We start from the raw sequence: 11,473 nt of genomic DNA, 5'->3' as shown, positions 1-11,473 counted from the left end.
GTACAGTGGTTCCCCCGGGGGATGGCTTGGCTAGTCGGGGTAATTGCATTAGATAGGTCTTTAAATCTGCAAAGGCTTTATCACAAGCTTCGTTCCACTCAAACTTCTGAGCTTTCCTTAGGATTTTAAAAAAGGGTAGACTGCGCTCAGCCGATCGTGAGATAAATCTGGATAGGGCCGTGATGCGTCCGACTAGTCTTTGAGCTTCTCGCAAATTCCGGGGAGGAGCCATCTCGGACAGTGCCTTAATCTTTTCTGGGTTGGCTTCAATGCCTCGTTCAGTTACTATGTATCCTAGGAACTTGCCCACCCGGACGTCAAAGAGGCATTTGGCAGGATTCAACTTAAGCCCAAATTGGCGAAGGGTGCAACAAGTCTCGTCTATATCTACTATGAGTGTTTCCCCTCTGCTGGTCTTGATTAATATGTCATCCACATAGACCTCAATATTATGGCCTTGTTGATGCTGGAAGACTTTGTCCATCAAGCGTTGATAGGTGGCTCCTGCATTCTTGAGACCAAAGGGCATCACAGTATAACAAAAAGTTCCGTCTGCTGTTATGAAACTGACCTTGTCTTGGTCATTTACAGAGAGAGGGATCTGGTGGTATCCCTGGTAGGCATCTAACATACAAATAAATTCACACCCAGCTGTTGAATCCACTAATTGATCAATCCGGGAGAGGGGATAACAGTCTTTTGGACATGCCTTGTTCAAATCTCGGAAATCCACGCAGACTCTCCACTTATTGCCAGGCTTGGGTACTAACACCACATTGGAGAGCCATGTGGGGAATTGGACTTCTTTAATATGTCCTGCTTTTAACAACTTCTGAACTTCTTCTCGAATAATCTTGTTTTGTTCAGAGCCAAAATGTCGTCTTTTCTACTTGATTGGTCGAGCATCGGGCAATACATTGAGTCGATGAACAGCAATTTCCGGAGAGACTCCGGTGAGATCGGCAGAGGACCAGGCAAAAATATCCTGGTTACGAAGGAGACAGGTGATGAGTTAGGATTTTATGCATTTTTAATCGATTTATTTTTGGACTTTTACATGAAAATAAATTATGAAATGAATCCATTCGTTCATATTTGTCCTATATTGCATGATTTGAGGCTTGATATAATTTTCATGATTTAATGGTGAATTTTTGCATTAATTGGAGTTTATTTGATTTTAGGGCTCAAATCGGACCCAACTCAAGCTCAACCGCGGTCAAATCGAGCCAATTTGCCCAAATTGATCAAGCCTACATGGAGGATATGACCTAGCTCAAGTTCGATCAAGATCTCTATTTTTTTTAGAAGCCCTAGACTGCCCTAAAGCCTAGATCAAGCCCAGGCCATCAGATCAGAAATCAACGGCCCAGATTAATTGATTAATCGCGCGGCATATAAACCCAAACCTTCGGGATGAAGAGGGCGGCTACTGTTTTTCGTTCTCGCGCGTCAATCCCCTGCCGAGACGCGTACCTGACGGCGAGCCCCCTTCTTCCTAAACCACTTCCATTGCGATCCTTGCTCCTTGACGAGTTCAACGCCGGTCGATTGGGTGAATCCCAGCAGCTGGACGAGGCGCGATTGAGAGGGTTTCTCAGGCGGCTTTGTGCTCTGTTTTCGCGAGTCCCGACCACCTTCAGCTCAATCCGACTCCGCAAGCCTTGGAGGGGTTCTCTGAGGATTACGGAGTGCTCTTTCATAATCAAAAGATCGATTGGGACAAGTGAAGACAAGCAATCCAGTTTTTTGCAACTCAAAACAACTCGCGCGAAGTCTCTGCTTATAGCCGGAGAGGGTTTTTCTGGTTCTTTCAGAGTCGGGCAGCGAGTAAACCACATCAGCCATTGCGTTGAAGCTTCCAGAGGATCATTGAACCCACATTGTGGATTCACCAGTTTGATTGACACCAAATTGAGGAGAAGAAATGGAAAAGGGAAGGGTTGAAGGAGTTTTGAAGTTTCTGTTTTCATTTCTGATTGCTGTTTAACAGTTTCTGCCATTTCTGATTTCTGAATCTGCATTTTTAGTTAACTGTTTGCTAGATGGAATTTGAGTTGTTTTCGTGGGAGTAATGCTTAATGTTAGTTAAGTCAGTTTGTTTTGATTTAATCTAATGCTTTAGCTTCATTTTGTCTGATAGCTTCTGATAGTTTAGGTTTCTGTCTGATAGCTTATATTTCTGTTTTGTTATTACTGTTGCGTCCCAATTCATGCCATCCCGTGCCATTTAGGTTTCGTGCCAATTTCATTCCATTTGATAGATTTACTTGTATTTAATTTGCATTTAAGATTAGGTTTCTGATTTACGCACCTAGGGTATCTGAATTGTTTGTTTCAATTTGATGTTACTGTTCCGTGCCAATAGGGTTTAGGTTTGTTTTTGAATTGTTTGCTTTGCATTGCATTTCTAGATTAGGGTTAAATTGGTTTCAATTGCATTTCATTAATTTAGTGCATTTTCGTTCGCATTTCATTTGACAAACGTCAAACCCCCTATTTATATTTGAAAACCCCAAAAATAACGACACAATAAGCTCAATTCATATAATTTTCTACTAGCCCTTGGAAAAATACGACTCGAGGCCCCTTTACTACATCTGTGTGAATTAATTGTGGGTTTTCGATAAATTTACAAATTTCAATTTGAAGCCCTACCGTGACACCTAGTTTAGGGCTTATCAACAGGCGCCGAGCTCTTCCTTCAGGGCTGGGGGCAAGTCAGCTGCTACTTGAACCGCCGACTCGGGACAGTTGGGGCGGACCTGCAATAGTTCTTTGTCTTCCATGGCTGCGACGGTATGGGCTTCACGCACCAAGTGGACTTCAGCGGCTTGGGTTCGGCGAAGTTTCCTGGAGTCGGTGTGGACCATGTCGACATAACAACGCCTAGAAGCCAGCTGATCTCCTTGAGCTTCTCCCACCTGGTCACCAACAGAAAATTTTACCTTTTGATGGTAGGTGGAAGCCACGGCGGAGAAGGCGCTCAAGGCCGGTCGACCCATGATGACGTTGTAGGCGGAAGGGGCGTCCACGATGGTGAAGAAAGTGAGCCAAGTCCTGAGGAGAGGTTCCGTGCCGAGGGAGATAGCTAGGCGTATCTGGCCAAGCGGTCGAACTTCATGCCCGGTGAAGCCAAAAAGGGGAGTAGCCATGGGCTGCAACTCAGCCTCATCGATCTGCAACTGGTCAAAAGCTTTCTTGAATATAACATTAACAGAACTACCAGTGTCCACGAAGACGCGGGAAATGGTATAATTGGCGATGACAGCTGAAATAACCAGCGCATCATTGTGAGGAGTCTCCACCCCCTCCAGGTCTTGAGGCCCAAATCCCAGGATAGGGACATCTTCCTTCTTTCCGGATCCAACTCCGTAAACCTCCAGCTGCCGACTGCGAGCTTTCCGGGCGCGATGAGAGTCGCCATCTGTAGTTCCGCCAGTGATCATGTGAATGCGGCCGATAGGCGCATTGTTGCGATTCTCCTCCCGATCTTCCTCAGGCGGCCCGCGCCCAGAATTACGAGGAGGTTCAACCCGAGAAGAGGGGGGAGCCGGTTGGGGAGATCGCGCGCGTTGAGGAGCCGGTCGAGGAGGAGGAGCGGATGCTTCATGGGCAGGATGCCAGGTAGGGGTCCGGTCTCTGCGTCGAGAAGTAGTGTGTTGAGCTCGTTGGCTGGGGGCCTCTCGAAGCGCTCGGGCGTACTGTCTGCAATCCCGAGTATTGTGGGTTTGGAACTGATGATATGTGCAGAAACGGGGTACCCATCTAGTGTTTTCCGAAAAACACCCCACCTGAGTGTCCACTGTCTGAACGACTCGACTGTTGTTCCTGGAGGTGATAGTGGCTGGATCAGCATGGGAAGGTCTTCGCAAAGGTTGAGGAGGTGGCCGGCGATCAGTTTTGGCGGCGGTAGATGGTGTGCGATTCGGAGCAATCTGGGGATGAGTCTTGGCATCTTTGCGCCGGGATGTCTAAGCCTCTTCGACATGAATATACTTCACAGCTCTATTTAGCAGCATGTCGAAGTTTTCTGGGGGCTTCTTTATCAAAGATCTAAAGAAATCTCCCTCCAGTAGGCCTTGAGTGAAGGCGCTGACTAGTACTTCTGAGGCTGCAGCAGGCACCTCTTGTGCCACCAGATTGAATCGATGGACAAAATCCTTCAGCGATTCGCGAGGCTTCTGCTTTATTGAAAACAGGTCCATGGGTGTTTTGCGGTATGTCTTGCTAGTAGCAAAATGTCGGAGGAAAGCACCCTTGAGATCGGAGAATGAATAGATGGAGGAAGGAGGCAGGCGGTTGAACCACCTAAGGGCAGAACCGGCCAAAGTAGTCAGGAAGACCCGGCATTTGATGCCATCAGAATACTGATGAAGAAGAGCCGCATTCTCGAAGCGACTTATGTGGTCCTCAGGGTCAGTAGCCCCAGTGTAATCAGGGAACTGCGGGGTTCTGAAGTGACGAGGCAATTCTTCTTCCAGAATGTGGCGGGAAAAGGGGGAGATGACTGTATCGCTTCCTTCCATCACCCAGGGAGCTTTGCCTCGATGGGGGTCTCTGGGGGGAGTTTGGTTGGTTGCGGATGCCATGGACAGGCCAAAATGATCAGCATCTCGGGCGGGATGCACAGAGGGAACACGGGGAGCTTCCATAGGGGTGGTGTGCGGTCTTGGAGGAACTTGAGGAATTTCAGCAGATCTGGTGGGGATTCTAGAGGGCTGACCAGGCGCCGCGGGCATATGGTTGATCAGGGACCACTGGAGAAGGAAACTGCTCCCGCATAGATTGGACAGCAGCTGCCACAGCTTGATTGAGTTGCTCTTGAGTGATGGTGAAGACCACCGGGCGAGAAGGATCCTCCATTACTTATCTCAAACCAGGACTTCCAAAGGTTCCCACAGACGGCGCCAAAATATGTTCCTGTTGAGATTCGTTCTGGAAGCTTTTCGCCCACTGTTCAGCACCTTGACTCGAGAAAAGGGGAGGCCCGTCTCTTCTTTGATCCTGCAACTACAAGCACCAGTTTAGAGGGAAGGCCAGGGGCATGCCCTGGCGCGACCACTCCGAAGCTTAAGTTAGTGCCCACCCAAGAACCTAAGAAAAAATGGTGAGGAGATTGTTCTTTCGCATACCTCGTTTTCCCGGGGAAGATTACCTTATGTAGTGAGGGAGTAGTCTTGTCTCGTCGATGATATGGAATGTGTCACATCGGTCAGGAGGTGTGGCTTGTCAGAGATAAAGGGAATGTCTTATCTCCGTGCGCATTTAATAAGGGATCACATCAGGTTGTCCAGGGGCAGTGTAGCAGCCTGACGTATTGCGAGGTGAGATACCTGTGAGGGAGGCACGCGCCCCTGCTGATGTGATAGGTCTGCCAGGGCACTTGAGTTCATCGACGGTAGGCTAGAGGAGTAGGGACTAGATAACCCGAAAGGAAGTAAGAATCGGGATTGGCGAGCCTCGACTAGGGACGAGAGTCAGGACTGAGATATTCCGACTGGAATGTATAGTCGGGCTTGAGGGATTCCGACTGGACTGCGTAGTCGGGTTCGAAGATGTTCCGACTGGGAAGCGTAGTCGGGTTCGAGGGGTTCCGACTGGACCGCGTAGTCGGGTTCGAAGGGTTCCGTTCATAAGGCCCCTGTTCAAGGGGGTGTCTGGTGCGTCCATTCGGGTTCTACACCTATACGAGACCCAGGCGGGCCCCTTAGACCCAGGTGAGCCGTGCGTTCCCTCTTCGGATTAGCTTTTCTAACCCCCGTAACAGCTGAGTTGGTTATGACGCAGCAGAGTTGCAGAAGAGGACAAGGGTTCGAATCCTGATGAAGCCAGACAATACCCTCCTGCGTCGTGACCAACTGCAGTTTCTCGATTTACCTCCTTACAAATGGTCGTGGGGCCGCTAAGGTGGCGGATTCCACTTTTTTTGCAGAAGATAATGCCATACAAAATTTATTATTATATCTCCTCTGAACTAATCAAAAATATATATAAAAGAATTAGAAAAAAAATAAAATTTTTTAAAAAATACTATCTGTTGAATTAGTATAAAACCTCTTGCATATATAAATTGGCTAAAAATTTAATATAAAATATTATATATATATATATATATAGTTGATTTAAAAAATTAATAATAAATATTTGATATTTATTATGAAAAGGAAAATAAATAAAATAATGAGTTGGTCAAATCCAAGAAAATGAAAAAATTAACAGCAACAAGAATCAATATTTTGAATATCATATTCTCATATGTTAAGATTCTAATATATATGCTGCCGAAATAATATATTACTCTCTTGAATACTTTAATTTTTTTAGAAGTTTCTAAAATTTTGATTTGTTGTTAACATTAAATTTTATTTTAAATTGACGTAGCATATATATTATACTTGAAATAAGTGATAATTTAAAATTATTTAATCGATAATATATAAATAATGCTGTATAATTATTTGATTTTTTTCAAAAAAAAATTAGTAAGAATTAAATCGACTAAAATATGCATAAAATAAACTTTGGTTAACTAAAATAATTACAATTTTTCTATAATTAAAACTTAATGCATATGCAATTGAAATAATTTTAAAAAATAATTTAGTGAATAATTATATATCTATTACTATCGATTATTATTTGTTTATCTTGACTTTGTCTTATGATTTGCTCCATTCAATTAATTTTCTTTTAAAATAATAATAATAATCTCTATAGTTAAAAAAAAAATCTCAACCTATTTAAATTAAACTGTTGGCGATTAGTTATATAATCCAGGTTTAGGGTTTACAAAATTAATTATCTAGGAATAAGATGGCGGCGGAGTTGATACCTGGATTGCCGGAATGCCTCCTCCGCCTCCCCTACCGTGCCTTCGCCGACGATATTGCTCTGGAATGCCTCCTCCGCCTCCCCTACCGTGCCTTCGCCGACGCTCGGCGTGTCTGTAAGCGATGGAGGCAAGAAATCACTTCGCCGTCTTTCTGCAGCCTCCGTAAAGCCAGCGGCCATGCTCGCCTGCTTGTTCAATTTGAGTTTTATCGTGACCCTCTGATCATCTTCGGTCCGACCATGGGCGTATGGACCAGGATGCCCGCCGTCTTTGACTGGTCTGCACACTACCGGCAGGTGGCCGCCGTGGGGCACGAGCTGGTGATGCTAGGCAGAGACGCTACGGTCGACGTGTACAATTTGTTGACTGGCGTTCGGCGTCGGGGGGCGACGATGCCGGGCCCACGGAGGACCAACTTCGCGTTCGCCGTCGCAGCGGAGGCACGGATGGTGTACGTGGCCGGGGGAGAGAACGTGCGCAGCTGGGAGCCACTGCAGTCGGCGCTGGCCTATGACGTGGCGGCGGACGCGTGGGTGTGGCTGCCGGACATGGCGCGCCCTCGGGCGGTGTGCAGGGGGATCTTCGTAAACGGAGCGTTCTGCGTCGCCGGAGGCCAGTGGCTGCACGACTGCACCTCTGAGACGTTCAACGTCGCGGAGGGGCGGTGGACGGCGAAGCAGGTGAAGCTTCTAGAGGAGACGTTGATCGATCCGTCGACAAAAGTGGCGACGGTGGAGGGAAGGGTGTACACATGGCGCGAAGTGGATGCCTGCTCGAACATAGGCGGCGTACGCGGGTGGCGGAGGTTGGGGGTTCCCGCTAACCTATTTGCGTTATATCAGGCGCCTCTGGCGGCGTGGAAAGGCAGGGTGGCGATGTTGGCAATCACTCTGCAGGCACGGCCAACGGCGTTCAGTTTGGAGGAGGGGGAGTGGCGGCGGGTGGTGATGCCGACGGAGTTGACCGGCTATGTCGAGTTGCGCAGCTTCCAACTTTAGTCGAATCCAGAGACTATCCAATTTTATTTTATTTTATTTTATTTTTAATTTGTTCATGATCAAGAGTCCAAATTTGTCTGCCAACTTGAAATAATGCAATTTTTTCTTCCGTAAGTAACAGCATGTGACCAGTTATAATTATTTGGTGTCGGATGTTCGAAAAAACAAAAGAACCTCTAAAATTTATATACGTGCACTTCGAGCTCTCAAAGATGCATTGATCAAAATTTAAATTTTAAATGCTATGAATATCTTGAATCTAAATATACATAAGTTACATTATTCTAAATTTATCCGATGAAGGAAAAGTCATTTATCTTCAAGATTAATTGGATAAAATTCTAACACTTGAATTATCAAAAATACAATATAATGTTTCACGTGCAATTTTGATGAACTTTACTCTTCGTTTAAACCTTTGTCATTTTCAATATTAAACAATATCTTTATGACTAAATGTTACATTTGATGTCGGCATGAAATATCATAGCTACCTCTTCGGAACTAGTCGTATACTCTCTTGATTCTTTGGTCACCGCTACAATAGGATTTTATTTGTCATTTCATTTTACTAAATATTTTACTACATAACTAACATTAATCTTACTATAGTAGATTGATATTAAAATTACTCAATACCTTAATTTTTTTGAGTGTTCTAAAATTTTGATTTATTTTTAACATTAAAATTATTTTTAATTGACGTAGTATATGTATTATACTTGAAATAACATATAATTTATTATTATTTAATTCAAGGTGATATGTCTAAATAATGTTATATAATTGTCTTTTTAATACTTGGTAAGAATTAAATAGACCTAAATATGCATAAAACTGTAGGAGATCAGGAGACTGCGAAGAGCTTCAGCCAAGTTGAAGGGCATGGCTTTGGAGAATAAAACTGGCGAGATAGAGGAAGGGATGATACCAAGAAGAAATACTTCATATGGATTGATTGTGGGACCATTTGGTAAGGCAGAGGACAACATTCTGGGGTGGAATGGTGAGAAAATGTGGGGCACTTGTGATAGGAAAAATGAATTTGCTCATATTGTTTGGTCACAGTCGTTTGTGTTGGTTCTTCATGAACTTTCAATGACGGGAGCTCCACTTTCAATGATGGAACTGGCATCGGAGATCCTGAGTTGTGGGGGTACTGTCTTTGCGGTAGTTCTAAGCAGAAAAGGTGGGCTGCTGACAGAACTCGATAGAAGAGGGATTAAAGTAGTTAAAGACAGGGCGCAGATTAGCTTCAAGACTGCCATGAAAGCAGATGTTATTATAGCTGGATCAGCTGTCTGTTCATCCTGGATAGGTCAGAAATTATCAAATTGTGATCTATAATCAGAGTTTATGGACAAAAAATTAAGTTCCTTATCACTCTTTGATGTCTTTTCATCTAATATATTCCTCTTGCTCTAAATTATAATGAAACATAAGCAGTTGTATGATTAAAAAAAATTGTCATGTCTGTTGACTAAAAGATGAATTAATGAGGTATTTCCATCAGGGAAGCTTTTCTTTGATTTGAAACTTTTCTTTGATTTTTTTTCCCCAAGTCCCAAATACATAAGCATTATGTATGGAATGTAATGTTGGATGAGCCTGTAGAGAAATTTAATCATTAAACTCATAAAGATACATGACGTTTTGTGGCAGAGCAATATCTGGCACATTTCCCAGGTGGCTCAAATCAAATAGTTTTGTGGGTCATGGAGAATCGACCAGAATACTTTGACCGATCAAAGGATATGCTTAGCCGAGTGAAGATGCTAGTTTTATTGTCTGAGTCACAATCTAAGCAGTGGTTATCATGGTGTGAAATAGAGAAGATTCATCTCAAATTGCAACCAATGATAGTTCCTCTTTCTGTGAATGATGAATTGGCTTTCATAGCTGGTATTCCATGCTCCCTGAACACTCCAGCTTTAAGTGCAGAAAACATGCTTATGAAGAGGAATATGCAAAGAGCTTCTGTTAGGAAAGAGATGGGCTTGAGTGATAATGACATGCTTGTGATGTCTCTGAGTACCATAAACCCTACCAAAGGTCAGCGCTTGTTTCTTGAATCAGCTCGTTTGGTGGCTGAACATAATGTTTCTTCGAAAGCATTTCCAAAAGATGAGTCACTTGTGGTAGAGTTTCCAGAAGTTGCTCACCGAAACGCCAGTATACTAGATTTTCAGCTTAATTCTAGTAGCATCTCAATGCCAACTAACCAGGATATTGTTCTGAAGAGTAACATTACCAGTGTGACTACTAGGAAGAGAAGGAGAAAACATTCAAAATCAGCCAATGTTATTTCTTTGAGAAATGATATTTCTAAGAGCATCACCAGAGAAGACGGCCAAAACTTAAGGAAGCTGCTATCAGAAAGCAAGGACAAAGTAGAGCAGAACCTTAAAGTTCTTATAGGCTCACTTGGATCCAAGAGCAACAAGGTGCTTTACATAAAAGCTATCCTTAAATTGTTATCTCAACATTCAAACCTGACGAAACTAGTATTATGGACCCCAGCAACTACACGTGTTGCCTCACTCTATGCTGCAGCAGATGTATACGTGATAAATGCACAGGTAACATGAGATCCTTCATCATAAGATTTATCTACAGCACACAGCTGGGATGTTCATTTAGATTATTATTGTTAAGCAAATTAGTTGTTTTATCATAGATTCATTATTGTTTTATCTTTTTTTTTGGAGATTGAGATTTGACATGACTCTTCTTTCTAAATATCCAACTTTCCTGTTTTTCTTTATAGGTTCTGGGGGAATTTGCCTTTTTCTTTCTAAAAAAATTCACTTATTCCTTCTGCAGCATATTGATATCTGTACACGGACTAAAATTTTGAATTCTGATTTAGGTAATTATTTCCTAGAGATTCCTGTACTACACAAGGAAAACTTAAAAATATAGCTCAACATCTTTTAAGAAAGGGAAAATAGGAAGTTCATAAATGGTATTTCTTAAGCATCAAATAGAAAGGTTAGTGTGAACTTCTAATAGTTAAAGACTCCAAGATTATAATTTTTATCGATGTTTTGATGTTCTAACCTTTATTACTTGATTCAATATGTTAGCTTGACTATCATGATCATTTCCATTTCCCGTAATAATTGGGTTGCTGTTTGCTTTGCTTTGTAATCATCTGATAATATGTATTCATACACAGGGGTTTGGAGAAACATTTGGAAGGGTTACAATTGAAGCTATGGCTTTTGGCCTGCCGGCATTCTCACGTTTACCTTTGCTCTTCATTCCTATATTAAATTCATCATCATTATAGGCTGATGCTTCTTGATGGACGCCTTTTTTGCTTTAACTTAACTTCAAAAGTTCCACCATTTAATAGCTTTAGGCTGAGTGACTATGTAGGCCTTCATTATTCATTCCAGATTTTTAAACTTCATGGCTTTTAGGCTGACCTCAAAATAGATTGTCCATAGTTGAGACCCAGATCAGACGATAGGAAGTCCATGTATAGCCAGCTAAAGGTACGCAAAAGGGTGAGAACTTACACGACTTAATTTACTGCTGGTTTCTCCAATCTTGTTGAGCTACCACGAGTGTCTGATCCAAAATCTTGTGCCGGATGATTGAAGAATGATATGGATCACTTTATATCTGTAATTGA

The 11,473-nt window shown here is 43.0% G+C and overlaps 3 protein-coding genes across 3 annotated transcripts; 2 read left to right on the top strand and 1 right to left on the bottom strand.

Moving 5' to 3' along the window:
* Window positions 1–2,681: 2,681 nt before the first annotated feature.
* LOC141817607 (uncharacterized) lies at window positions 2,682–3,449 on the bottom strand. Its single transcript, XM_074705240.1, has one exon. It carries the CDS (start codon window positions 3,447–3,449, stop codon window positions 2,682–2,684), a length of 768 nt encoding a protein of 255 aa, XP_074561341.1.
* Window positions 3,450–6,816: 3,367 nt separating this feature from the next.
* On the top strand, window positions 6,817–7,833 carry LOC141817606 (F-box/kelch-repeat protein At1g80440-like). The gene has a single exon (XM_074705237.1). It carries the CDS (start codon window positions 6,817–6,819, stop codon window positions 7,831–7,833), a length of 1,017 nt encoding a protein of 338 aa, XP_074561338.1.
* Window positions 7,834–8,689: 856 nt separating this feature from the next.
* On the top strand, window positions 8,690–11,078 carry LOC141817605 (uncharacterized; the record flags this gene model as incomplete). Its single annotated transcript, XM_074705236.1, has 3 exons — window positions 8,690–9,151; window positions 9,496–10,412; window positions 11,012–11,078. Coding segments are annotated over exons 1-3 (1,417 nt in total), but the record flags the coding sequence as incomplete, so codon positions are not given.
* Between the last annotated feature and the right edge of the window lie 395 nt (window positions 11,079–11,473).

This window comes from Curcuma longa, unplaced genomic scaffold, assembly GCF_044706935.1.
Source record: "Curcuma longa cultivar G26 ecotype Majalengka, Jawa Barat unplaced genomic scaffold, ITB_CL_G26_1.1 contig_21205, whole genome shotgun sequence".
Taxonomy (NCBI): domain Eukaryota; kingdom Viridiplantae; phylum Streptophyta; class Magnoliopsida; order Zingiberales; family Zingiberaceae; genus Curcuma; species Curcuma longa.
This window is presented reverse-complemented; position numbering and strand designations above follow the sequence as displayed.